Consider the following 27,216-nt stretch of genomic DNA (forward strand, 5'->3'; position numbering starts at 1 on the left):
GGCAGATTTGGGAATTTCCCCTTTTGAGATGTTATACGGTATGCCCTATAATATAGAGGAAGTTCAAACACATCCAAACGTGAGTGATCAATACATCAATAAGTACTTAATAAAATTAATGAAGTTCAAAAGGGCATTGTGGGAAAAAGGGATGCTAGCTCCAAGACCACCATTGGATTTTATATTACACCAGGTACAACCCGGAGAGTGGGTGCTGATAAGAAGTTGGAAAGAGAATCCCCTAACACCGAAGTGGGAGGGACCGTATCAAGTCCTACTAACAAGTGATTCTGCAGTCCAAACAGCAGAGAAAGGCTGGACACATGCGAGTCGAATAAAAGGACCTGTGAAGCCACCAAAAGCTAATAACTGGGAAGTGGTTAGCCCGGCTGGGGATTTGAAACTTAAGATATCCCAAACAAAATAACATCTAAGAGCTATTAACTTGCTTAGAAATTTATGAATAGTAAACTCCATAAAGGCTTTTATATAGAATATAAAATACCTCCATCTAGTGGTGAGGAAATATATAATAGAAGTGTTAAAATAGGCTGTGCTTTATGCCGAGATTGTTACCCTTTTGTCTGTTTTAAATGTATAATATGTGAAGAACATTGGTGGACCCACGGTCATATAGGCTACCCACCAAGAGGGCTGTGTAGATCTTGCTACACTGCCCAGAGGAGACTCACTGATTGGGCCCTAGTAACCAGAATACGAGCGGGAGAGTTTGAGACAGGATCAGAGAAGTGGTGGGCCATCTACTCTAAAGGAGTCAATCCCTCGTATTATTGTTACCATCCAAACGAACCTGCGCCTTTTGTAGCAAATATAGTAGCTGGGTTGTGCAGACGGTGGCTCCAGGAATTGAGGTGCAATACCCCTTTAGTAAAACATAAAAGTTGGGAAAAATACATACAAAGAATCAATAAAAGAAGGAGTAATTCCCCTCCTGAAGAGTACTCTTGCTGCCGAGAAGATGGTACACCCCGTGTCCCGCAGCAACCGGGTCGACGACGGCAGAGGCAGAAGAGTAATAAACTGTGGAGGGAAACACTCCAATACACATGGGACCAAAAGGTCATGGTCCTGGAAATGCCACAAGAGTGGGAATGAGACAACCCAGCAAAATAATTTCAGGGGAATCCAAATTGACACTTCACAAAAGAAAAGTCTCTATTATAGCAGGGGAAGCCAATGCTCATTAAAGAAGTCAGTAACATTTATAATCTTAATCAGCACATTTTTTAACATTTAACATTTGTACAAGCAAGACTCACGAACCCTTCAATTGGTCTTTAATTTGATGGGAAGACCAGGTCATTATCCAATCACAGATCACCTCTGAAGCCCCCAGCTTTCAAGTTACACTAGACTCTCTCATTAAGTGGAAGGGTACTAGCTATAAACGGCCCGGGCGTAAGGTACTATATATGTGCCCAGCTTCTAATCCAGGCAGAGGATATTGTAATTATCCTGGTGAATTTTATTGTAGATATTGGGGCTGTGAAACAATTTCCATGGGGTGGAAAGTACAGAACCCAGATAAGCATCTAAAGGTTGAAAGGGGTCCACACGGATGTATAAAGCCCAGGACAGATCCCTCGGGGGCAGTAATGTATGTTGGGACTTGCAAATTTCACTATATCAATATCACACAATCCCAAGACCCTGGGTGGTTATTGGGACGAACCTGGGCTCTCAGGGTATGGGAACCTGGAAAAGATCAGGGAATGCACATTCTTATAAAGGAAGAGGTGGTTCCCCATGATTCGAGATCTGTGGGACCAAATCCAGTGGTGTGGGGAGCAGTAGACCCCAAAGTAAGGGATCAGAATAACCATTCAGAAAAACTAGAAAATAGCAAGTTCCAAGTATCAACCACGGTAGGGATACCCCAAGAATATGGAAACGAAGCCCTTTGGAAAATTTTACAGGCTACCTTTAAAGCGTTAAATAATACACACCCAAATTTAACTAGGGAATGTTGGTTATGCTATAACATTAACCCACCCTTTTATGAAGCCATAGGCTCCATAGCAGAACCAAAAAGGGTAAACGGTACCAAGCCTGCTGCCTGCTTATGGAAAACAGGAAGAGAAGATACTCCAGGGATAACATTATCTCGAGTCACTGGAAAAGGAAAATGTCTAGGAAATGTGCCCCCAGATAAGAATCATTTATGTCAGACAAAAATGCAGATTAAGGACCCTCGCAAGCCAGCTCAGTGGCTGATTCCAGCAGCTAATACTAAATGGGTTTGTAACACCTTAGGAGTAACCCCATGTGTTTCTATAACAGCCTTTAATGAAACCTACGAATTTTGCATACAGGTTATAATAGTTCCCAGGATTATTTATCATTCTGAAGAATATGTGTATACACAATACCAAAACCCAGAACATCATTTGGTGAAGCGAGAACCCCTCATGGCACTAACAGTAGCCGTATTGCTAGGCATAGAAGGAGCTGGACTAGGAACAGGTATAGCATCCTTAGCGAATCAACACCAGGGGTTCAGAGAGCTTAGAATTTCAGTAGATGAGGATTTAAGAAGAATCGATAAATCTATAGAAGACCTCACAGATTCCCTAGACTCGCTAGCTGAGGTGGCCTTGCAAAATAGAAGGGGATTAAATCTATTATTTTTACAGCAAGGGGGCCTATGTGCTGCGATCAGGGAAGAATGCTGTGTATATGTAAACAAAAGTGGGGTAGGAAGAGAAACTATGGCCAAATTACGGGAAGGACTGGAAAAGAGAAAGAGAGAACAAGAAATGCAACAAAGTTGGTACGAATCCTGGTTTAACTATTCTCCCTGGTTAACAACTCTGCTATCTACCATAGCGGGACCGCTAATTTGACTAATTTTAGGACTTACTTTTGGCCCTTGCATTTTCAAAAAAATCATTAGCATCATGAAAAGCAAGTTAGAAGCAGCTCACCTTATGTTAATACAAGCTAAATATGAAACCTTAAATGGGGAAGAGACAGAAGATTATTTAGAACTAAGTAAAAGAGAACTACAAAGATTTAGCGAACAAAAGTAAGGCATAGAAAAAGGGGGGGATTGTGATAAGCAGAGACCATTTTGTTCGCCTGAACATGTAGATACGATGCTTTGCAAAACTATGCTTTGTGGAATCAGGATGAGGTTGAAAGTTGCTACTGACGCTTGCATAAATCACTAACGGCCTTGCGAGCTTTCTTGAATTCCAGAAAGTCACCAAAGATAAGCCTTAACAGAAAACAGTGAAGAAAGGTCAAAAGGATAAGACTGAGGAAGACCTATGATCTTCATCCCGCGACCACCAGAAGGCAGAAAAAAGACCCCCTAGCAACCGGAGACACATGCGCAGAGACGCCAGAGAAAGGACACGTAACCCGGAAGCCGGGTTAAAAGGGGGAGTACGGAAACCAGCGGTGCGGCAGTTGCGTGGAGCGGGAATTCTCCTGCTCCCCTGTCGCCCAGCGCTGATCTATTGCTTATTGCTTGCTTGCTGTGATTAATAAAACTTTTCTCTGATTGAACCAGATCACTCTCTTGAGGGAATTCATAACAATCAGCAGTTGTTGTTTAATGCACAGTGGCAAGCTTATTGTCAAGAAAGTGTAAATGTGCAAAGACAGGCAGGTGATTCACTGCATGGGCTAACTTTGGAAGAACTTACAGGATTAGGAGCATATAGTCAAGTGGAAGCACAAGCTATTCTGGGGCTAGACAAGTTGAGAGAAGGGATGCGGTTAGTGCAAGCTGCATGTGATCGGATTAAGGAGCCAGGAGGTTATTCCATCTTATATGGGTATTAAACAAGGGCCAGATGAGCCATTTGGAGCATTTATTGATAAAGCGGCTGCAGCTATAGAGCGGGCAGGTGTTCCTGAATATATGAGTGGAGCATTATTAAAACCATGTGCCTTACAAAGTTGTAATGCAGCAACCAGGTCAGTTTTAAATTCCCTAAATGCTAACTGGACTATTGAAGAGGCATTAGAAAGGATGTCTAATATACCGGTGGGCTCACAGGCAATGTTAGTCCAGGCAATTAAAGAACCAGGGCAAGGGTTAGAAAGCAGGCCGCAGCTACTCAGAGTCAGGTTTTAGCAGATCTTGCACCCCTACAAGCAGCTACAACCAACAATGGCAGGATTCCAGCCTCCCGACTCAAATGTTTTTGCTGTGGCAACCTTGGACATATTTGGAAGGAATGTACTGTACCCTCTGTTTGGGGCAATCAGTGTCGGTCCAATACCCACGCTGATAATGTCTGCCGCCGGCGATCGGGAAGTGGGAAGGCCAGCGCGAGGAGCCGCCGCGCCAGGACACAAATAGCAGCTGCCGGAACATCAGTGCTTCAACTTCCCTCCAGCCTGCCACAGTAGGGAGCCTCGGCCTGGACCTGGCAGCCTCAGTGACTGGGGATTTATTGACATCCCAGCCCTACAAGATTCCCATGGGAATTATTGGACCAGTGATAATAAATGGAAAAGCTGTGGGTGCAGTAGTGTTGGGACATTCATCTGCTAGTCTAATGGGACTGTTTATTTTACCTGGAGTAATTGATGTGGACTATTCTGGTGAAATATATATCATGGCATATACGCTGGCACCACCAGCCAGAATTGATAAGGGACAGGGAATTGCACAATTCGTGCCACTACCGCAATATACCCATCAGTTGACACCATTGAAAAATCAATGACAGGTTACAGGTGGATTTGGTTCTACAGGAGGACTTACATTACTTACTCTGGACTTAAACACTCGACCCAAGCAAACAGTTGTTCTCAATTATAACGGAGAATCCCATCAATTAGAAGGATTATTGGATACTGGAGCGGACTCAAGCATTGTTGCTCCACAGTATTGGCCCCAGGAATGGCCTTTGTTGCCTAGTACGGTTACTGTTACAGGGGTTGGAGGCTTAACTTTAGTGAAAAAGTCTCCACAAATCCAGATTCAATTAGATGGGAAGGTCATCAGTTCTGTTTTGTCAATTGTCCCATTATCAGACAAGGTTCAATGTCTAATAGGGAGAGATATTTTGTCACAACTTGGTGTTATTTTGACCAGTAAGCACCCTTTAGAATAGAGGCCATTGTTTGGACTTTCCCACTCCCACTTAAATGGATAATTCAGGAGCCAGTATGGGTTGAACAGTGGCTTTTAAAAAGGGAAAGTCTGCAATAAGCTCATCAATTAGTGCTGGAACAATATCAACAAGGACATTTAAAGTTGTCAACAAGTCCTTGGAATACCCCTATTTTTGTTATAAAAAAGAAGTCTGGGAAATATCGGCTTACGTGCAGTAAATGAACAAATGAAGCCAATGGGGGTGCTACAACCCGGTTTGCCCAAGCCTGCAATGTTGCCAAAAGATTGGCCCTTGTTAATAATTGATTTAAAGGACTGTTTTTTCACTATCCCACTGCATGAACAGGATACTTGCAGATTTGCTTTTACCTTGCCTTCATTAAATCGAGCAGAACCAGACATGAGATTTGAATGGACAGTTTTACCACAAGGTATGCGTAATTCTCCTACCTTGCGCCAGTGTCGTGGTTTTAAACCAGTAACTCAAAAAACTACTTATTTCTTGTTGTGAGATATGGATTAAAACAAGAGCAAAACAGGCTTAAGACTTAAAAGGAATAAAGACAGTTTATTAACAAACTACAAGAATGAGAATACCAGAATAAACTTTCAGAAAACTCCCTTATCTTCTACATCTTAACTATTCCTCTGTACACACGACAACATAGAGACAAATAACTTTAGGACTTTGGTGGTTAAAAACAGTCTTAATTCTTGCTACAGTCTTTCATCAGTCTTTGTAGAGAAACAGAAGTCTCTTTCTGTTAGCTTACGGAGTTTCTCACGAGAAAACTATTTTTCATCATAGTTTTCTATTTCTCTAATGCCAGCTGCCCGGAAATCTGTCATTAGATCTTCTCTTCCCATTTCACATCTCTAAGGTGTGTATGGGTCACAGAGTTTAGGAATCTTATTTTTAAGGATAAGTTATTCAAAGGCAGAAGTCTTCTTCATTTGTCTCTGTGAGCCTTCTTGGAAAACAGTTTTCTCTTTGCCCCTAAAGCTTCAAAATCTTCACGCAACTCAATTCCAGCAACTCACAGTATCACAAGTACTCTCTCTCTCTCTCTTCTGCTCAAAAGTTACATTTTGAATATCTCATTCCTCTTAATACTCTTATCATGAATTAAAGGAGTCTTTTTATACTATTATTGTCCATCTCCATAGCTTTAACAGAAAGATATTTCAGCTGTAAAGCATCTCCTTATTCTCTCTTTCTTATCTAAACTTAACTCTTTTCTTCACTATTTTTGGTGGTTCTATGATGTCTCCTCTATGTTGATTGTCTCTCTCTCTGTCTTTCTGAGAAGAGGAGTAATCTGTATGTTTATCCAGGTAGTAAAAGAATTAAAAGCTTTAAGAAAACTGCAAGAGTTCATGGTGTTAAGTTTCAGTCTAGCAGCAAAAACTGAAAACCAAGCTCGGCTGGCCAGCGCTGCTTCTCTTCTCCCTCCCCCCCCCCTCCACCCCGCGGCCTTGTAGGCCTGGAGAGGGGGGGGAGGAGGCCAAGACAGAGCCTGCTACCTTGTCCGAAGCCGGAAACCAAAGAGAACAAGAGAATTCTGTCTGTACTTCTTAAGGGGGTGTTTACAAGTTGAATTCACTTTTTAATGGTCAGATCTGCTGTCAATTCTTGAAAATGACCGATAATTGGTCAGGAGGGAAAAACTCCCATCAGCCACCAGCAGCTTCAACTTCCTCTCCCTCCAAGCTGTCTTAAAGGTAAAGCTACCCCATGACAGCCAGCTTGATGTTGATAATGCTTTGCAGCCACTACGTGTTCAGTGGCCTACAACTATTATTTATCATTATATGGACCATATTCTTTTTGCTCAGTCGCAACCTTTTGCAGATAAACAAGTTAAAGACATTCAAACACAACTACTTCAGAATGGACTGCTTGTTGCACCTGAGAAAATACAGCTGTCGTCCCCATGGAAATATCTCGGGTGCACTTTAACTGAGCAGTATGTTGCCCCTCAGAAACTGTCATTAAACATGTCACTTCATATTGTTCATGATGCTCAGCGATTGCTAGGAGATTTACAATGGCTTAAACCTGTTGTGGGTATTCCTAATGAGCTTTTACAATCCTTACGACCTTTGTTAAAGGGTACTGATCCTACAGCACCTATACAGGTCACCAGTGAACAACAAGAAGCTCTCAATAAAATAATGGACTGTATCCAGACAGGTGTTGTTCGTAGGTGAGATCCAGACTTGGACATTAACCTTACTGTATGGTTTGGACCTCAACATCTCATCGGTGCCTTAACGCAACAACAGAAGAAAACAGGGGAGGTATGGGTATTAGAGTGGTTGATGCCACCACTACAACAGAGACATACTTTAATTCAAAAAATTGAAATTTTAGCAAATTGGATAAAACAAGGGCGGAAGCGATTGTGCCAAATTATGGGTGCAGATCCAGCTGAAATTCAGGTAGCAATAAAAAAGGACACTTTAGATTGGTATTTAATTCACAGTTCGACACTGCAAGAAGCATTGCTTGACAACAGCAGTGTGGGCAGTACTGAGGAAGTGCCTCGAATACCACTACGATGGATAGGCCAGCAGAATTGGATTGAGAAGCCCAAACGATCATTTGTGCCAACAGCAGGGGCATCAAGTGTGTTCACTGATGCTGGAAAGAAATCTCGTACAGCTGCTGCTATATGGCAAGATTCACAAGGACAATGGAACCATCATCCTATTCCAGCTCAAAAGGAGGATACATTACAAATTCTGGAATTAGTCGCTGTTGTTTGGCTTTTGGTGCAGTTTAAGGGTCCTGTTAATGTGGTAACTGATTCTTCATACGTTGCAGGAGTGAGTGACTGTACTGAAAATGCAGACATAAAGGAAGTAAGAAACCTTCGTTTATATGAACTGTTTTTGCAACTTCAAAGAGCAGTAAAATTGAGGATGGCTGCCTTTGCTATTATCCATATTCGTAGCCACAAATGGCATGTGGGTTTAGGAGAAGGAAATGCTAGGGCAGACCGATTGGTTTCACTGTCCCAAAATAGCCCTGTCCCATCACAGATATTAGCTAGAGAAGCTCATGCCATCTTTCACCAAAATGCAAAAGGTCCCCATTGGGAGTTTCCGATACCATTAGAGGAGGCTCGGGCTATTGTCAAAGCATGTCCTATTTGTAGTTTTCATACTCAAGGCAGTGGATTGGGTCTTGGGGTAAACCCTAGAGGATTACAGGCTAATGAGTTGTGGCAAATGGATATTACTCATGTTGCAGAGTTTGGGAGAGTTAAATATGTACATGTCACCGTCGATACTTATAGTCATTACATCTGGGCTACAGCTCAATCTGGCGAGAAAGCACGGAATGTTGAGCGACATTTAGTAAATTGTTTTGCAGTCATGGGAGTTCTACGTTCTATTAAAACAGGCAATGGACCTGCTTATTGTAGTAGTAGAATTAAGCAGGTGATGCAATCATGGGGAATCAAACACATAACAGGGATTCCACATTCCCCCACAAGTCAGGCAATAGTAGAACGAGCAAATGGTACCTTAAAACAATATCCAAATAAATGTAGGGAGATCAAAGATCCACAAGAACAATTATTACGTTGTTTATTTGTTTTAAATTTTCTGTGTATTTTTGGAAACAGTGATTTGCCTGCAGCAGTACATCATAGTGCACGTGAAGCAGAGAAAACTCAAAGTCCAATATGGGTTCGCTATAAAGATCCAAAACCAGGTCTGTGGGGAGGTCCCAGCAAGGTACTGTATTGGGGACTGTCATGGAGTTACTTTACCTTTAAGGGAGTTGGAGCTGCTGGGAAGTGCTTGGAGTCTTTTCTCCTGACCAATTATCGGTCATTGCTGGGAATTGACAGCAGTTTAGGCCATTGAAAAGTGGGATCAACTTGTGAACCCTACCTTAAAATGTAAAAGCAGAGCTCTCTGGGTTCTCTTTGTTTCCTGGCTGTGGAGGGTGGCGGAGCCCCAGGCCTCCCGTCCCTGCCCAGGCCATGCGGCCGGGCGGGGATGGGGCCGGGCCTGCCCCGTCTCCCGGCCGGGAGATGGGGGGGCCCAGGGAAGGTTTTCCTCGGGCCCGGGCCGGGCCGAGCCGATCTCTGGCTCGGCTGCAGGTTTTGCTGTAACTAATTCACTAGAAACTGCCCAGTGAAGAAAGAGAGAGGCCCTGGACTTGCAGCGGGTTGGAACAGCGACTACACGCTCCAGAGCAGCCATGAGGAACTTTCCATCACAGACGGCTCCAGCTCCTGTTCGGCAGAGATCTCCGAACCATCTACAAAAGCCTGGGCAAGATGTTAACTCTTTCATTACCCAGATGAGACTTGCGGATTAATCTTTTTATCCAGAGAGAGAGAGAGAGAAAGGTCAACATGAAAAGAGACTTTATAAACTACCAGTGACAAGAAAGAAAAGAAGCTTCAAGAAAGGTAGAGAATTAAGAAGATGCTTTAATTATGCTGAAATATCTCCCTGTTAAAACTATGGAGATGGACAATGAAGTCCTGAAAAGAACTCCTTTAATTCATGATATAAGATCTAGAGAGGAATAGTGCTCAAAGTGTAAATTTGAGTAAAGAGTAATTATAGTATAGTGAAGTGCTGGGAGATTAAAAGCCTTGCGAGGCAATGAGAAAACTGTTGAGAGATTTAAAGCCTTGAGAGGCAATGAGAAAACTGTTTTCTGGTGAAGCTCACAGAAACAGATGAAGAAGACTTTTTTTGCCTTTGAATAACATATCCTTAAAAATGCTATCTCTAGACTCATGGCCCATACATACTTCAGAGTGATGTGAAAATGGGAGGAGTGAACTCTAATAATAGCAGCTCTGAGCAGCTAACATTAGGGCAATAGAAAACTATAAGAAAAATAGTTTTCTTGTGAGAAACTCCATAAATTAACAGGAAGAAACTTCTGTTTCTCTATACAGACTGGTGAAAAGACTAGCAAGAACTGGGACTGTTTTAACCATCAGAGTTCCAGAGTTTTTGTCTCTGTTGTCATGTGAACAAGGGAATAGTGGGTAGATATAGATGCTAAATCTGAACTACAGTGCCTGTACAAATTGCAGGCCGCATGGCTCCTCAGGCTGCTTGAGAAAGTATCCTGGGAAAAATATGAGAAGGAATTAAAACAATTCTCAGGGACACTAAACAGCCTTGCAGGTGTTGTTTTGCAGCCTCTTGTTTCTCCTTGCAGGAGACAGTCAGGGGGGCAGAGTGCCCCTGACCAATGATGGTAATGTAGCACTTTGTTAGCCAATAAGAGTTTCTTTTCTGTACTTTCCACGTATCTGTCTATAAGAGAGAGCTGAAGCAATAAACTAAGGAATTCTCGTGTTGTTACTCCCTTGAGAGTCCAGTGTCGTTCTTTCTAGCCGTTCCCAATCGGAACGACAGGTAGATAGGGGATGGAAAGGTTGTTCTGGAAGTTTATTCTGGTGTTCTTATTATTGTGGTTTGTCAATAAACTTTCTTTTTTTTCCCTTTTAAGTTGTATGCCTATTTTGCTCTTGTTCTAATCCATATCTCACAGCAAGAAGTAAGTAATTTTCTTAGTTATTAGTTTAAAACCACGACAGGGACGTGGTTATCTTTGTGTGTCTACCAACACACAGCCTGTCTGGGTGCCGAGTCGATGGACTAAACCTGCTGATCCCAGTGATTTACCTTCAGCTGATCCAGAAAATTCAGCAGATACTTCTCGCTCTCTACCATCAACATAGAGATGAGACCCTGATGAACTCTCACATGCAAATCTTGTGTACAGTACCAAATTGTGAATGTTATCCTTTAGTATGTTCCATTTGTAAAGTGTGTAAAGAAAAGTGGTAGACACATTCTAAGTGGGGTCGATCGCCAAGAGGGATTTGCACAGAGTGTTACAAGTTTGAAAGAAATTTGACTGAGATTGCATTACAGGAAGGTGTGCAAACAGGACAATTTGAAAAAGGATCTGATCGATGGTGGGAGATTTATGCTTTTGGGATAAATACGGAAAATTATTGTTATCATCCTAATACCCCTTTACCATATATTATTGAAATAATTGCAATACGTTGTTGCAAAACACTGACAAAAGTCAGGTGTGATATCCCAGGGGTAAAAAATAAAAATTGGGAGCAATTCTTAAAACGGCAGTCTCGAGAAAAAGGGTCTTTCCTTGAAAGTTATCCCTGCTGCCGAGAAGATGGAACACCCCATGGTTCGAAGCAACCGAATCGACGGGCGAGACAGAGGGCTAAAAGAAAAGGGAAGCAAGATCTCACATGGGATCCAGCCAAGATGCTGGCCGAACTGCCGCAATCCGTTTAAAGTCCTTAAAGGGCTATCTCTGATCAGGTTATTGCGGTGGTTTACCATAATAAAGGGAAATGAAGGGTGTGCAGGGAAGCTCTATGCAGTCCTGAGCAACTTCTTGCCTCAGCTGGCAAAACTGAAGCTAGCTACAAGCAAGAATTTAACTCCCCCTATCTCTGCTGGGAAAGAATCAATGCTGAGAGTGGAGGAGAACCTGTGTTTGAACAGACAGCCAAAAGAACACCCCTGGTTTCCCCCCATCCCCTGGGCCTAGCTTAAAGCTGCAGGACCCATGTCCGGGCATAGAGCAGATGACAGGGGAGACAGTGTCATACAGTCAACCTAGACATTGCCCTTGAAAGGTAACCACTCCTTCATGGGCCTGGATACTTTTAGGGAAACATGAAAAGCAAGGCAGTGCTTAGGGAAGCGGTGTTTTTTCAATATATTTGCTAGAAGGAAAACATGGACCAAACTAGCAACGTTCCTTTACTGTGGGAAAAACATCCTCCTGGTTTGGACTACCGAGACAAGGACGGTTGAAACCTCTCCAGTCAGACGTACACAGAAAACTCCCAAGAAATTCTCTGGGTTTCCACTGAGTCAGTGTAAAAGATGATGTTTCTCGGGAGCTTAATACTAATACTTAATACTAAATTTTTAATACAAAATGTCAAAGTTATTAGATTATTAGATGACAGGCGAATTGCGGTTGGGAGGCAGCTGACGTGGTCCCCAGCTTTATCTCCTGTTCCCAACAGTGATCAGCACGGGCATGAAATCAGGTTCATCTCAGTTTATTGCCGAGAGGTCTAGAGGAACATGTCGGTGCACCAAGAGCAGGTTTGGAATCTGTGCATTGCAAGAGACTCTGCACAAGCTCTCTGGGCAACCGACTGCCAGGGGCAGGAGCCCTGGGGTGGCCATGCCTGAACAGCACCTTTGTGCCTACAGTGCCACCCTCGATGGCTGCCCTGGAGCCTGGGATTGGACCCTGCACTTGCTGCAGGAGTCTCTGCCCTGGTTCCGCGCTGACCAAAGGCTTGGAACCATGTCAGAACCTCGGTTGCCAAGGGGGTGGCCGCAAGTGGCTACCGGTCATGTGAGGCCATGGCTGCTTGAATCTTGGGAGCATGATGCTGACGTCAGAGTGGCCATTGTGACGCGTGCGACCAAAGCCCCAAAAGGGAAGGCTGGGCTCAGGCCGTGTGTCAGTGCGACCTGGCAACGGGAGGAGAAGGTAAGACAGGGAAGCAGCTGCCCAGGGACCAGAGGGGCCCCACACCTCGGGCCTCTGGGCCTGTGCTGCAGGCTCACCTGCCTCTCCCTTCCCAGAATCAGCGCAGGAATATCCAGAGGAGACGGCGGTGTTCCTCAGCGCGACGACGGGAGCAGAAGGCGGACAGGAGCAGGGCTCACGCAGGGCTGACCAGGGAGTAGCACCCTCGTAGCTCTGGGCCTGTTCTCCAAACTCCCATCACTTTTCTTCCTCCCACAGAGAGAGGACCAGCACCTGGCGGAGACAGCGGCGTTCCTGGACAGGGACTCAGAGCTGACAGCCGCCATGTGCGACAGGGAGCAGGAGGGCTCTGATGGCAGAGAGCAAGGTGAGGGCAAAGCAGCCCCTCTCACAGCCTGGCCCAGGGGCTGTCGGGGTGGCCAGCGTGGGGCCCAGAGCAGAGGCCAAAGGAGGCAGGAGCTGCTCAGCCAGGCCAGGGCTGGCAGCCTCCTTCCTCCTCAAGTGGGGCCCAGCTGGGCCAGGGGGCAGCTGTTGGGAGCCCCGTGCCCGCAATGGCCGCTGCTCTCCAAGGCCTCCAGCCCTGCCCATCAGGCAGGCACGCAGGCAGGGACAGAGCAGCCCTTGGGGCCGATGCTGCGGGCTGAGAGCTCCACAGAGCTGCTGACGCCGGCTGCCATTGTGTCTGTCCCCTGCAGCATGCCTGCTGTGTCGCCGTTCAGAGGCTGACCCGGACACCTGCGGCGACAAACAGGAGAAATACGGGCTCTATGCCCACATCTTCTGCCTGGTGAGTGGCTCCGGGCACTCCCTCCAGCACTGCAAGGGGCAGTCCCTGCCACCCTGTCCTCATCAGCTCTTCCCATTTTCTGCAGTATTTTGCCACGCTGCTTTTCCGGCAAGCAAAAAAATGTGTTGGACTCCTGGGTTTCCTCCTTCCAGATATCCAGCTTGCAGTCAGGCGGGCGGCATGGAAGGTGAGGGCCTGGCAAAAGAGCAGGGAGATTTGTGCCAGGAGAGGCTGGCCAGAGCTTAGCCCAGAGCCCCAGCAAGGAAGGCCGGCCATGCAGCCGGCTGTGGGACAAAGTCTGGCTCCCAGCAGCTCCGTGGAGCCTCTGGCACAGGAGCTCCCCTCACCAGCTGGCTCTGTGGGCTGAGCGCCAGCAGCGGCCCCATCCTGCTCCCTGCCTGCAGCCCTGGGGCGGCCTGGGGAGGTCCCCAGGCTGCCGCTGATGGGGCTGCCTGGCTCATTCCAGCACTGCTGCGTCTGCGGCCAGAGCGGGGCCACCATCCTGTGCTGCAAGGAAGGCTGCAACAGATGGTTCCACCTGCCCTGTGCCAAGGAGGGCGGCTGTGTCACGCAGTACATTGCCCCATACAGGTAGCTCCTCTCCCCTTCTGGCCACCCTTGGGGAAGGACTGAGACTTTCTCATTAGGCCTATCCCTTTGTCCCCAGGTCCTTCTGCCCTGAACACCGTCCAGTGCAGATGGTGCAGGTGACTCCAGAGCCGGGCACCGAATGCCCCATCTGCATGGAGCCAGTGGAGGACAGAATGACCTTCAAGACCATCGTGTGCCCGACGTGCAAAAGAGCCTGGTTCCACAGGGACTGCCTCCAGGTGGGAGCCATGCCCTCAGGCCTGGGACACAGCAGGTGCTCAGCAGCACCAGGGCCTGGCTCACACTGCTTCTGTTTGCCCTGCAGGGACAGGCCATGCGCGCTGGTCTTTTGCACTTCAGCTGCCCCCTCTGCAGAGATCATGAGGAATTCCTTGTGGAGATGTTCCGCATGGGGATCCGCACCCCCATCAGGTTGGTGTCCTTCTGCGGGGCTCACAAGGCAGGAGGGTGCAAGTGCCGTGCTGTGCCAGGCCCTGCCCCAGCAGTCCAAGCCCTGCCCCATCCAGGGAGTCTGGACTTGCGCTTCTCAGGGGACTTGGAAAAGCATTGGAGGAAGAGCAGGGTCACCCTGTTACCTCCGTGAGGGCAGGGCAGAAGAAACACATCAGCTTTTCCTTTCTCCATCAGAGGGCCAACATGGGAAGACAACAATGCCTTTGCGGATCTAGGAGAGAGGCACAGCAGGTGCAATGCCAGGGAATGCCTTTACCCAGGAGGCAGGGAGGAGGCAGAGGAAGAGGGGTGAGTTGGGAAGCTGCACCCGGGGCTCTGCAGGGAACCTGTGTCTCAGGAAGGGCTCAAAGCAGAAGGAGCCGGTGGTGCTGGGCTGCACAATCCCATGCTGGGACACTTTGTCTTCAGTGCTATCAACCCGTTTGTTTTCCCAGGCCCTGGGAGCTGCTCTTGTGCTCCTCCTGTGCTGCTGAGGGCACCCACAGGCGCTGCTCTGGCCTGACAGTGAGGACAACCCACTGGGAGTGTGAGAGCTGTGCTGGTCTCGGCACGGGTATGAGGCAAAGCAGGCGGGTGTCCCTGGGCTGGGGCCAGTGCCCAGGCTGGGCATGGCAAAGCCCATGGGCTCCTGGAGGGCTGGGGGCAGTGCTCTGGTCGGGCATGGCCTGCTCCAGGCCTGGCAGGCCTCGGACATTCTTGTTTGCTCTTACAGGTGCCAGGGATGAGCCGGAGCTCAATGGCCCCAGCCTGACCGGACAGTCAGGACTGGAATCTTCTCAGGGCCTCTCAGAATCTGAGGCCATCAGCCCCACCAGCAGCCCGGTGTCATCAGCTCTGGCTCCCCGTTCTCCATCTCCAGAGGCCAGCAGTCACAGCAGCCCCCAGCGTGCAGCCTCATCCTTGGCAGACAGCAGCAGCCCAAGCACATCAAGGCCAAGACACAGCAGCTCCATGGGCCCTGAGGACAGGGTCCATTCCAGGCGTGCTGGGCCTGACCGCAGGCGAAGTCGCTCTCGCCAGCAGAGTCGGGCCCCAGATAGACCCGTCCGGTCACGGAGTCGCCGTGACAGGAGCAGCGAGACAAGACCAAGGGCTGAGAGGCCCAGGCCCAGGGACACACCATCGCAGGCTTCCCCCAGATGCAGCTGCCCCTGCTGTCAAGCTCGGGCCTTAAGTCCACCTGTCTGGTCAAGGAGTCACTGTGACCAGAGCAGCAGGAGAACATCAAGGACAGAGAGGCCCAGGCAAAGGCAGACACCATCGCGGGCAGCCCCCAGACTCAGCCGATCCCGCCAGGAAGCCCAGGCCCAGAGTCCACCTGCCCGGTCGAGGAGTCGCCGAGACAGGAGCAGCAGCACAACATCGAGGGCAGAGAGGCCCAGGCAAAGGGAGGCACCATCGCAGGCAGCCCCCAGACGCAGCCGCTCCCGACTACCACGTCAAGTCTCGAATCGACCTGTCCAGCCCAGCGGTCTCCAGGACAGGAACAGGAGGACAGCAGCAAATGCTGAGAGGCGCAGGCAAAGGGAGACATCCTCGGGGACGTCCCCCAGACGCAGCCGCTCCCGCCTGCAACGTTGGGCCTCAAACCGACCTGTCCGGTCCAGGAGTCGGCAGGACGGGAGCAGGAGGACAGCAGCCAGCGCTGAGAGGCCCAGGCGCAGGGGGACACCGTCGGGGACGTCGCGCTGGAGCAACCGCTCCCGCCAGCCACGTCGGGCCTCAACTCGGACCTCTAACAGCAGCACGTAGTGTCATCTTCTCTTTCTAGTCCCTCTGTTGGTGGCTGTAAGTGAAGGTGAGAAGGGTCAGTACAGGGACCTTGAGATTTGCAGGTCTGTGGAAAACCCAGATTAGCTCTTGGCATTTCTATGATCCTTGATTTCTATGTTACCATGTATTGTGAAGGGAAAAGCCACCTGAGGACATAGCTAATTAAAAAGGACACTCATTGCTGCCTTTAGACAGATATTTCCCCACTGCTTCCCCTTGAAAGTGAACCAGTCCTTAATGGCTTGGATACGTTTAGGGAGACATGACGAGCAAGGTGTCTCTTAGGGAAGCTGTCTTTGAAAAGGCCGTGGGCTGTGTTGCTATCCTTGATCAATCTCATTTCAGTAAAGCCTTTCTTCAGTAAAGCAGAGGGAGAAGGAAGAGAGTGAGACACTGCCTCAAGTGTCTGGAGAAATCGACTGCGACACTGCTGCTGATTTAAAAGACTTGCTTGGACCTTCAAAGGTCAAACCGGAAAAGACTGTGGAAATAGCCTGGGACCAAGAGGATGCGCAGGACTCTGCCCCAGACGAACGTCTGGGACCTTTGCCTGAAAACGACGGAACTCAGGAGTCGAGTGCTTTCAAGTTTTCCTTCTTTGAAGACACAGAGGAGTTGGGCATCAAAGAAGGTAACAGCAGAACCCTCCTAACGGAGCCATTTCTAAGGAACAGCTTCTGGCAGGCACTGTAGAGCAATATGGTGTGAAGAAGGTCAGAGGATTTTAATCCAGAGGATTAAATCCAGAGGATTTTCAGCAGCAGAAGTTAGTAATTATGCAGAAGTATTTTGATCTTCATTTCTACTTGCCAAGGTTGTGGGAGATTAATGAGAGGTAACTCCTGCTTGCATCTCAGGAATTTCGAGGTGCACGCCTTGAGAAGGCATTGGGATTTTTGCAGAGTGGTGAAAAAGCTTCTTGTTGTGCCCTAAACTTCTCAAACAAGGAAAAAGGTGACACAGCAGTCATACCAAGTTACCTAGAGCCCAAGAGGATTTTAAGGAAAATGGGTGTTAAGGTAGAGGGAGGAGCAAAATCCTGGAGTTGACCCCAAGCTCCATGAACATTCTGTTAGTTACCAAATTCTATTCCTGGACCTTCAGAAAAAGGAAACTGAATGACACTGAAGGATCATTGGGGTGTCCTAACCTCAGATAAAGTGAGGCCTTATGAAATGAAGATGAAGGAATATTTAATCAAGTCACAGTCAGGTAGGAATGAAAGGAAACCGTGCCGAGTTATCCAAAATACTAAAATGCAACAACACAAAGCAACAAGCCCACCACACTTGTGCTGTATTCAGGAGCTATTCACTGTCTTCTGGATGCAATGATAAATATTTAAGAATACATAGGAGATGCCTAGAAGAAAGTGGAAGATCCTGGAGCAGAGCTACAGCTCAGGAAATCAGGGAGGAGAAGATTCTGTCCTTCCTAAATCTGTCTTTCCCGGTATAAATATTTCACTTGAAAGAAGGAATTTTTCCTGGCAAGCAGAGAAATAATCTGGTTTTGGCTTTCTTTCTCTTTTGCTGCTGGTTTTGCAGGGCCTCACATACTTGGAACGATAAAACCGGAAAAAGTCACGTGGCAAGAGGATTCACATTTCCAAGACATCACTTCTGAGGGTGCTGATGAGCCGGAGATGTCAGAAATTGCAAAGCACCAAGAAAGGCAAGTTCCATTTGTATTTGTTGTCTACTTGGCTGTAGTAGTTGGATGCTGTGGGAATATTAGTGGCAGCACTGAGGAAATGGGAAACTGACACTGCACACCTCTGAGCAAGGAAAGTCATCTTGGAAAACCACTGGTGCTGTGTGGAGTCCAGAGTCCCAGCAGCCCATTGGATGTGAAGTTGAATGTGAAGAGAGAGAAGCTGAGCACAAGAAATGGACTGGGTTGTTTTGGTTTGGCCAACCCCAAACTGAGTTTGGCCACAAGGCAAAGACACAGTCAGTTTTTGTGTCAAACGTGGGGTCTTTTTATAGAAGGCTTTATTTGCATACTATGCAGGAAAGCTCTTCCGTGTATCCCATTTCTCTGAGGCACTACAGCTCTAACTCGTGCCCATGGGATTTGATAGGACCTTTTAGGATGCTAAAACCCCTTTGTACTTGTCTAGGGTTCTTTCTCTACCACGCACAGAAAGTGCTAGAGTTTTCTTCTTCTCCATAGATGACGCACGCCTAAGAGGTATGACACAACTTCCTCAGTCCCCTTTTGTATATTTTTCCCTTTTAAACCCTTACTGGACTTGAGTAAGGAAGAAAAAATGCTGCCTGGTTATGAATGCTCTGTAGTCAAAATTTGCCATCCTTTCTTGTGGTCAAAGTTGTGGTAGAATCCCATGAGACAGTCCTGGTAAAAAATAAAGGCTGAGCAGCTTTCTGCCTTTCCTTTCTTTCAGATAATTACCTCATAGCTATAGGAACGTTTAGAGCTTAGCAGAAAAATAGTCACTAGACAGGTTAGCGAGACATTTGGGATCCTTTCAGGTAGGTCTATCTCCTTTAACTTTTTCCTGTCTTTCTGGTGTTACTGTTAGACATGCCGAGTGTTCTTGTCAGCCACATACGTCCGTGCGGTTCTTCATCCTAATGAATCTGGGGCTTGCTCTTCTGAAGCCAGTGAATTTTCGATTTAAAAACAAAGACAACAACAACAAAAAAAACCATACACAGCCCCCAAAAATTACACAGGCCACCAAAACAATTGCTTGTTCTATTTTGTAGAATATAGTCTCAAGACAGGCTTAAATGACGTTTGTTTCTTGAGACTTGCTAGATAACGCGGATGAAATGTATGGCTGTGTTCATACAGTTACTGCCCTGCAATCTTCCAGCCCGTCTGATTTGCAGGGTGTGTCAGAATGGAGATCTCAGCCCCTGGCAGGCAGCGCTTCTGGGGCCAGCTGTGGGATCCTGCTGCTGAGCATTTAATGCAAGAGCTGCTGTTTCACTGCAATTTAGATTGCAGCATGTTCAGGGAGACAGCTGCTGCCTTTCATTTTTCTTAGTACACCAGGCTACAGTAGGGAACATTTCTGCTGGAGCCAACATGTGGTGGGGGGCAAGAGAATAGGAGGGACGTGGAGGATAGAGCTTCTGACTTTATCGTGTTGTTCATTCATGATTGTTGGGAGCAGCAGCCGAATCAGAAGGGTTGAACCCTATTGATTGGTGTTGTGTTTTCTTTTGTGCACAGGGCCTAAAGTTATTTTGTAGATCTGTAGAGCTCAGTGAAGACAAAGTGGGTTGGGAAGACATATGTAGATTTATTGCTTGAGGTGAGTATGGAACATTGGCTCCCTGGTAACTGTGGCTGAATGCTGAGCATGGGGAGGGAACACGGCTATGGATGTGCATGCAAAATTAATTCAGGACCTCCAGAAGAGCCTGAAACTTTGGAACTGTCAGGGAACAAATGGGTGTTGGTATACTGGTGTGTGTAACATGATGTTGTGATGTCCAGCCAAGTAAACCACTGCATCTCTCTCTGTTACAGGAGCAGCTAGCTAGCTAGATGTAAGGGAAGTGTTTAAGAGAAACAGTGACTTTAGAGACTTCTGCAAGTAGTGGATTCAAAAACTTCTCCTAGGAATATGTTAGATTTTCATTAATTTCTGGATCGTCTAAGGAAGCATAAGAATTCCATAGGGAAACTGAACCCAAACTAATAAACCCTTTCTTGAAAAGAATCGTGTAATATTTGTTCCTTGAAGAAGTTGCCAAGCAACCTTACCGTTTAAATCCTTTCAAGGATCTAAGAGCAATGTCAAAGGCCTCCCAGGCCTGGGCCAGGCTGGGCCGCAGCAGTGCCCCCAGCCCTCCAGGAGCCTACGGGCTCTGCCAAGCATAAAAAGACACTGCCCCCAGCCCCGGGGGCTTGGCCTGACAGCCGAGCCCAGAGCAGCAGAGCTGTCACACTCCCCGCTGGTTCTGGTCGCTCTCAGGCGCGAGCAACGCCCGTGGGTGCCCTGGACAGCACAGGAGCAGCACAGGGGCACTTGCCAGGGCCTGGAGAAGCACAGGGGTCAGCTTCTGCACGGCGACACAGCAGGCATGCTGCAGGGGACAGAGCCAATGGCAGCCAGTGTCAGCAGCTCTGTGGGGCTCTCAGACCGCAGCGTCGTCCCCAAGGGCTGCTCTGTCCCTGCCTGCGTGCCTGGCTGATGGGCAGGGCTGGAGGCCTTGGAGAACAGCGGCCATTGCGGGCACGGGGCTCCCAACAGCTGCCCCCTGGCCCAGCTGGGCCCCACTTGAGGAGGAAGGAGGCTGCCAGCCCTGGCCTGGCTGAGCAGCTCCTGCCTCCTTTGGCCTCTGCTCTGGGCCCCACGCTGGCCACCCCGACAGCCCCTGGGACAGGCTGTGAGAGGGGCTGCTTTGCCCTCACCTTGCTCACTAACATCAGGGCCCTCCTGCTCCCTGTCACACATGATTCTGGTCAGGGGTGAGTCCCTGTGCAGGAACACCACGGTCTCCTCCACGTGCGAGTCCTCTCTCTCCATGGCAGAAAAAAAAGAGTGCTCCTTCATAGCAGCATACTTGTCTTGATACTGTCTCATGGTTTCCGTGGAATCGAAGCACTCAGCTCCCTTTACCTGGGGTATTTGAGGGGCAACTGTATCAAATCCCAGCATTACATTGTTAGAACTGTAGAGAGCAATGGCTAGCTAGCAAAGGTCATGTTCCCATGCAGCAGTTAGCTGGGAAAGAATTAGACAGTAGAGTTCGGTTAGTGTGAGATGTTGCAAAGTCAGGAAGACCTTAGTGATAACTGTTAACTGAGAACAGGACGCTGTGATCAGAAGAATGTGAATTCAGCATAGGTGAGCGATCACAGGAATGTGGAATTAGGTGGAGTTGACCTTAATTGAAAATATCCAATAACGAGCTTGCTTTTGCACTAGGTATGAGCCTAATTATTGAAGCTATATAAGTGGTTTTAGAGTTACCAATAAATGAGACTTGCTGATCATTCATATTGAGTGCTGCATTTCTTCCGCCAAACTCATCAAGGTGCCCAAACAGCAGGGACCTTTGGGACCTTTGGGATCTTTGGGACCTTAAAAAGGAGTTGGAGTCAGCCAAGGGAGTTGGTGTCAGGGGACGGGTCCTCCGCAGCAAGGACGGCCAAACGCAACAGCTGTGCCGTGTTCCAGGCAACCTCACAGGAGAGTCCTGGTCAAAAAGCAACGTTGCCGCGCCCCAGGCGTCCTTATAGAAGAGTCCTGCTGTAAGGTGCTGCTGAAACTTTGTAGGGGCTGCAACAGCACGCACTGACAGTAAGATGGAAAGGCAAGCAGCATATGATTTATTTACCTGCTTTTTAGAAAAGCGACAGGTTAAAGATTTTGATTTGTGCAAGGAGCTTCCTGGACTTCTTGCTTATGGGTATGCCCGGGGGTGTTTTCAGAATCCCCATACAGTCCATGAATTAAGTGAGTGGCAAAAATTTGGAGATAAATTGTGGGAAGCTGTTTTAAATGATGATAGAACTGCTAAAAAAAATGGGAAAACTGTGGCGGACAGTTCATAATGTTCTTTTGCAGTATCAGGCTGAAGAGGCAGCTGCCACAAAGGCATCTGCAGCTATGTCAAAAAATAGATCATTAGAGGGAATGAATGAGTGTCCATTGCCACCCGCCACGAATACAGTAATTTTGACTCGCCCCGCGCCATCACTGACCCCTGCCGCAGCTACTAATCCTTTTGTGCCATCTTCAATACCTTCACCTACTAACCTTGCTTCTGGAACGGAGCCTTCGGCACCGTTACCACCCTCCCCTATGAGAAATCCTGAGGTAGGGCATGAGTTAGGTGAGGCTATTGCACGGGAAAGAAGGGAGACATGGGCTGCATTGGCACGGAATATTTTGCAAGAGGGTGATCAGGAAATAGCAGACGCTGTTTTGGAAGTAGCATGTCCCGTAACCTTTGCATCAATTCAACGGGGAGGAATACAAGCTCAAATGACAGCTTTAGATTGGAAGTGGTTAGCACAGTTGTGATCTACAGTCAGTCAGTTTGGAGTGACCAGTGAACCGGTTAGACAAAGGATTGATTATTTGTGGGCTACACAGATTTTGTTGCCTGCAGATTGTAGGAGTATTATGAAATTGATTCTTAGTCAGCATCAGTGTGATAAGCAAGAGACCCTTTTGTTCACCTAAACATGTAGCTACGATGCTTTGCAAAACTATGCTTTGTGGAATCAGGATGAGGTTGAAGGTTGCTACTGACGCTTGCATAAATCACTAACGGCCTTGCGAGCTTTCTTGAATTCCAGAAAGTCACCATAGATAAGCCTTAACAGAAAACAGTGAAGAAAGGTCAAAAGGATAAGATTGAGGAAGACCTATGATCTTCATCCCGCGACCACCAGAAGGCAGAAAAAAGACCCCCTAGCAACCGGAGACACATGCGCAGAGACACCAGAGAAAGGACACGTAACCCGGAAGCCGGGTTAAAAGGGGGAGTACGGAAACCAGCGGCGCGGCAGTTGCGTGGAGCGGGAATTCTCCTGCTCCCCTGTCACCCAGCGCTGATCTATTGCTTATTGCTTGCTTGCTGTGATTAATAAAACTTTTCTCTGATTGAACCAGATCACTCTCTTGAGGGAATTCATAACAAATTTGGTGCCCGTGACTCGGATGCAATCTGTAGGGCAGATTCTCGGCACTGCCAGGGGGGCGCCCCGCTAATATTTAGCGGCCCGGAGGACCGGTTTCTGCCTCGGTTGCACCGACGAACCTAAATTTAAGGCAAGTAGCAAAAGGGAGACTGGTCGACCCCTTAAAATCTGTGCACAGAGTCCGGACGAAGCCGCGGGACGCGTGAGTATTACGGGAACCGTTCGGTTGGGGTCAGGATCCCGGAGTGTGGCGAAGTGGTGTGTGTGTGAGAGGGGGACTGGTAGCCAGATTCCCCAAGCGAGTGCGGACCCTCAGTAGTGCGGTTCCCATTGGCCTGCGAGGGCGTGGGCCACGAACCAGGGGAAGTGAAAGAGGCTGTGTGATTTGAAGGCACTCCGGAAGAATGGGGCAGGGGAAGAGCAAGCACCCTGTATCTATTAAACTCCCACCGGTACCTAGAGATAGTCCATTGGGTTTTATACTAGATAATTGGAAGCATTTCCCGGGAACAGAAAATAAAGATAGGGCAAAAATGAATCACTATTGTGTAGAAGTATGGGGAGGAAAGGAAATTTCAAAGAATGTATTTTGGCCTATATTTGGATCAACCGAAGATTGGGTTAAACAAAAATTAAACTCCTGGGTAAATACAAAGATCCTCTTTAGCTCAGAGGAAAGTGCTTATGCAGAGACCTGGGTAGTAAATCCCGAGGTTTTTATATTTGACAGAGAACTCAGGGGAGGGGAAGGGAAAGAAAAAGAAACCCCGAAAAGAAGATGCTTTGATAATCCCCCCCAACTCCATTTGTACCACCACCACCACCACGAGCCCCTCCCCCTCCAAACCCCGAGGAGGAGGATTTAGACATGCCAGATGTGGGGCCTGTTACCAGGAATAGATCCAGAAGGAACCAGGAGAACCTATTCCCATTAAGAGAGATGCCAATGGGTGGCCCTCAAGCTGGAATAGGGTTTATATCTGTCCCCCTTAGTTCGGGGGATGTTAGAGACTTCAAAAAGGAAATGGGGCATTTGTTGGAAGATCCATTGGGGGTTGCAGAAAGAGTTGATCAATTCTTAGGACCCAATATGTACACATGGGAGGAATTACAATCTATCCTGAATATTTTATTTACGGCAGAAGAGAAAAACATGATTAGAAGAGAAGGAATGCGCATTTGGGATGCTCAGCATGTCCAGGGACCACTGGCAGATGTAAAGTGGCCCCTCCAAAATCCCCATTGGGATGACCAAAATCCAGCGCACAGAATAAATATGCAGGATTTGAGGACTATTATAATTCAAGGAATTAGGGAGGCAGTCCCAAGAGGTCATAATATAAATAAAGCATTCAATGAGAGGCAAAAGAAAGACGAAACTCCTACGGAATGGTTAGAAAGACTAAGAAAGAGTTTTCAACTATATTCCGGAATGGATCCAGACACCCAATTGGGGCAAGCACTGCTTAAAGCACAATTTGTGGCAAAAGCCTGGGAGGATATTCGGCGGAAGATAGAAAAATTGGATGGGTGGCAAGACAGAGGTTTGGATGAGCTTTTGCGGGAGGCACAAAAAGCGTATGTTAGGAGAGAAGAGGAGGCTCAGAATCGGCAAATTAAGATGATGGTGGCTGCTGTGAGAGAGAGTAGAGATCAAACCTGGAAAGGGAAACAACAGAGACCGATCAGAGATTCAAATGAAAGACAGAACACTAAGGTTTGTTTTTATTGTGGAAAGAAAGGACACTTTAAGAGAGAATGTAGGGTGAGGATCCAGGATGAAAAGATGTTCAAAGAAGACTAGGGGGCTCAGGGGCTCCTTATTCTGGGGACCCGAAAACACCAGAAAGAGCCCTTGATAAAGTTAAAAGTGGGTCCCCAGCACCAAGAAATAACATTCTTGGTAGATACTGGAGCTGAGAGATCAACCATTCAGTTTTTACCTAAAGGATGTAGTATATCCAAAGAAACTGCCACGGTAGTGGGGGCAAAGGGGGAACCCTTTGAAGTGGGGGCTATTAAAGATGTGGTGATAGAATCAGAGTCAAAAATTGGGTTGGGAAATTTTTGATTAGTACCAGAAGCAGATTATAATTTGTTGGGACGGGATTTAATTATTGAATTAGGAATACATTTAGATATAGTTGATAAGGAGGTGAAGATAAAGCTATGCCCTTTAAGAGTGGAAGATGAAGACAAAATAAACCCAGAAGTGTGGTATACACCTGAGAGTGTGGGACAGTTGAGGATAACCCCATTCTCGGTCACTATTAAGAACCCAGAAATCCCAGTTAGAATAAAACAATATCCCTTGTCACTTGAGGGACAAAGAGGGTTGAAACCAGAAATTGACAGACTCTTAAGTAAGGGACTATTAGAACCATGTATGTCACCTTTTAACACACCCATACTGCCAGTAAAGAAGCCAGATGGGACTTATCGCTTGGTACAAGATTTAAGAGAAATTAACAAACGCACAGTAGCACGGTTCCCCATAGTTGCAAACCCGTACACATTACTAAGCAAGCCGGGACGCAACAGTTTGTGGTACAGTGTTACAGATTTAAAAGATGCATTCTGGGCCTGCCCCTTTGATGAGACTAGCCGAGATTATTTCGCATTTGAATGGGAAGATCCAGATACGGGGAGGAGACAACAACTGAGATGGACAGTATTCCCCCAGGGATTCACAGAATCCCCCAGTTTGTTTGGGCAGGCATTGGAGCAGATTTTACAGGATTATCAGACAGACCCAGGAGTGACCTTGATACAATATGTAGATGATTTGCTTTTAGCTGGGAAAGAGGAGGAAGATGTAAGGAGAGAGAGTATTAAGTTGTTAAATTTCCTGGGTTTAAAGGGATTGAAAGTATCCAAGGCAAAACTCCAATTTGTAGAAGAAGAAGTAAAATATTTAGGCCATTACCTTAAAAACGGGGAGAAAAAGATAGACCCTGAAGGGATAGAAGGAATTCTGTCACTACCGGTTCCCAAAAATAAAAGGCAGATACATGAAATCTTGGGGTTAACAGGGTACTGTAGACAGTGGATTGAAAACTATAGCAGCAAAGTTAAATTTTTATATCATAAATTGACACAGGAGGGATTAATGAAATGAGTTCAGAAGACACAGAAAAATTTCCGGGAGCTACAAGAAAGTTTAATTCATGCTCCTGTCTTGAGTCTTCCAGATTTGAAAAGACCCTTTCATTTGTTTGTAAATGTGGAAAATGGGATTGCCTTCGGAGTCCTGACTCAGGAGTGGGCAGGGAGAAAGAAGCTGATAGGGTATCTATCAAAGATCTTGGACCCCGTGAGTAAGGGCTGGCCAACTTGTCTGCAAGTAGTAGCAGGATGTGCCCTACTGATGGAGGAAGCTAGGAAAATCACCTTTAATAGCAATTTGAAGGTAATGTCCCCCCATAACATTCGGGGTGTGTTACAACAAAAGGCGGATAAGTGGATTTCAGATGCTAGACTTCTAAAATATGAAGGAATTTTAGTTGAGGCCCCAAACTTAATATTAGAAACCACTGCTTTACAAAACCCGGCTGCATTTTTGTATGGAGAACCCGAAGGCGAACCTTTGACACATGACTGTAGAACTACAATTCAGGAACAAACCAAAATTAGACCTGATTTGGAAGAAGAGGAATTAGAAAGCGGAGAAAAGCTGCTTGTGGATGGGTCCTCCAGAGTAATAGAAGGAAGGAGGAAAACAGGCTATGCCATCGTACGAGGACCTGATTTACAAGTCTTAGAATCAGGTCCATTAGACAAATCTTGGTCAGCCCAAGCCTGCGAATTGTATTCAGTATTAAGGGCATTGAAACTACTAGAAGGAAAGGAGGGGACAATATATACAGATTCCAGATATAGTTACGGAGTGGTGCATACGTTCGGTAAACTGTGGGAAGAAAGAGGTTTAATAAACTCCCAAGGGAAATATTTAGTTCATCAAAAACTGATAATTGCAGTATTAAAAGCCCTGAGAAGGCCCAAAAGGTTGGCAGTGGTTCATTTGAAAGGACACCAGAAGGGAATGGACTGGAGGAGTAGAGGAAATAATGCCGCCGACCAGGAGGTGAAACGAGTGGCATTACGAACCATGGTCCTAAAAGAAAGAGGGGGGCATGAAGAAATTTTGAAACATAGGGATAGTGACTTAAGAAGTAGATTTACTGAGGAAGAGAGGTTAAAACTCCCAGAGACAGGAGCAATAGAAAACCCAGAGGGGAGATGGTTTCTCCCAGATGGCCGGGAAGTACTACCAAAAGCCATAGCTCAAAGAATATTAGAAAAAATACATCAAAGGACACA

The 27,216-nt window shown here is 47.0% G+C and overlaps 2 protein-coding genes and 1 long non-coding RNA gene across 3 annotated transcripts; all 3 read left to right on the forward strand.

The window, feature by feature from the left end:
* Nucleotides 1-12,702: 12,702 nt before the first annotated feature.
* LOC147651063 (G2/M phase-specific E3 ubiquitin-protein ligase-like) lies at nt 12,703-13,792 on the forward strand. Its single transcript, XM_086846672.1, has 3 exons — nt 12,703-13,005; nt 13,334-13,425; nt 13,511-13,792. Exons 1-3 carry the CDS (start codon nt 12,963-12,965, stop codon nt 13,790-13,792), a joined length of 417 nt encoding a protein of 138 aa, XP_086702798.1. The 5' UTR covers nt 12,703-12,962.
* A 75-nt stretch (nt 13,793-13,867) lies between these two features.
* LOC147651064 (uncharacterized) lies at nt 13,868-16,820 on the forward strand. Its single transcript, XM_086846673.1, has 7 exons — nt 13,868-14,016; nt 14,093-14,255; nt 14,342-14,448; nt 14,665-14,778; nt 14,925-15,043; nt 15,203-16,288; nt 16,609-16,820. The coding sequence occupies exons 1-6, from the start codon at nt 13,868-13,870 to the stop codon at nt 16,240-16,242; spliced, it is 1,692 nt and encodes a 563-aa protein (XP_086702799.1). The 3' UTR covers nt 16,243-16,288; nt 16,609-16,820.
* Nucleotides 16,821-17,535: 715 nt separating this feature from the next.
* LOC147651065 (uncharacterized) lies at nt 17,536-19,960 on the forward strand. The gene is made up of 4 exons (XR_015274965.1): nt 17,536-18,456; nt 18,671-18,758; nt 19,468-19,549; nt 19,768-19,960. It is a non-coding gene; the product is annotated as an uncharacterized LOC147651065 (long non-coding RNA).
* The last annotated feature ends 7,256 nt before the right edge of the window (nt 19,961-27,216 follow it).

This window comes from Cyanistes caeruleus, chromosome 11 (assembly GCF_971803275.1).
Source record: "Cyanistes caeruleus chromosome 11, bCyaCae1.hap1.1, whole genome shotgun sequence".
Classification (NCBI taxonomy): domain Eukaryota; kingdom Metazoa; phylum Chordata; class Aves; order Passeriformes; family Paridae; genus Cyanistes; species Cyanistes caeruleus.

Bases quoted from the DNA above. Each gene is read 5' to 3' on its own strand.
- LOC147651063 (XM_086846672.1), top strand. From the start codon at position 12,963: ATGTGCGACAGGGAGCAGGAGGGCTCTGATGGCAGAGAGCAAG. The intron at 13,006-13,333 runs GTGAGGGCAAAG...TGTCCCCTGCAG, and splicing joins CTCTGATGGCAGAGAGCAAG to CATGCCTGCTGTGTCGCCGT. The intron at 13,426-13,510 runs GTGAGTGGCTCC...CATTTTCTGCAG, and splicing joins ATGCCCACATCTTCTGCCTG to TATTTTGCCACGCTGCTTTT.
- LOC147651064 (XM_086846673.1), top strand. From the start codon at position 13,868: ATGGGGCTGCCTGGCTCATTCCAGCACTGCTGCGTCTGCGGCCAGAGC. The intron at 14,017-14,092 runs GTAGCTCCTCTC...CTTTGTCCCCAG, and splicing joins CAGTACATTGCCCCATACAG to GTCCTTCTGCCCTGAACACC. The intron at 14,779-14,924 runs GTGAGTTGGGAA...TTGTTTTCCCAG, and splicing joins GAGGAGGCAGAGGAAGAGGG to GCCCTGGGAGCTGCTCTTGT.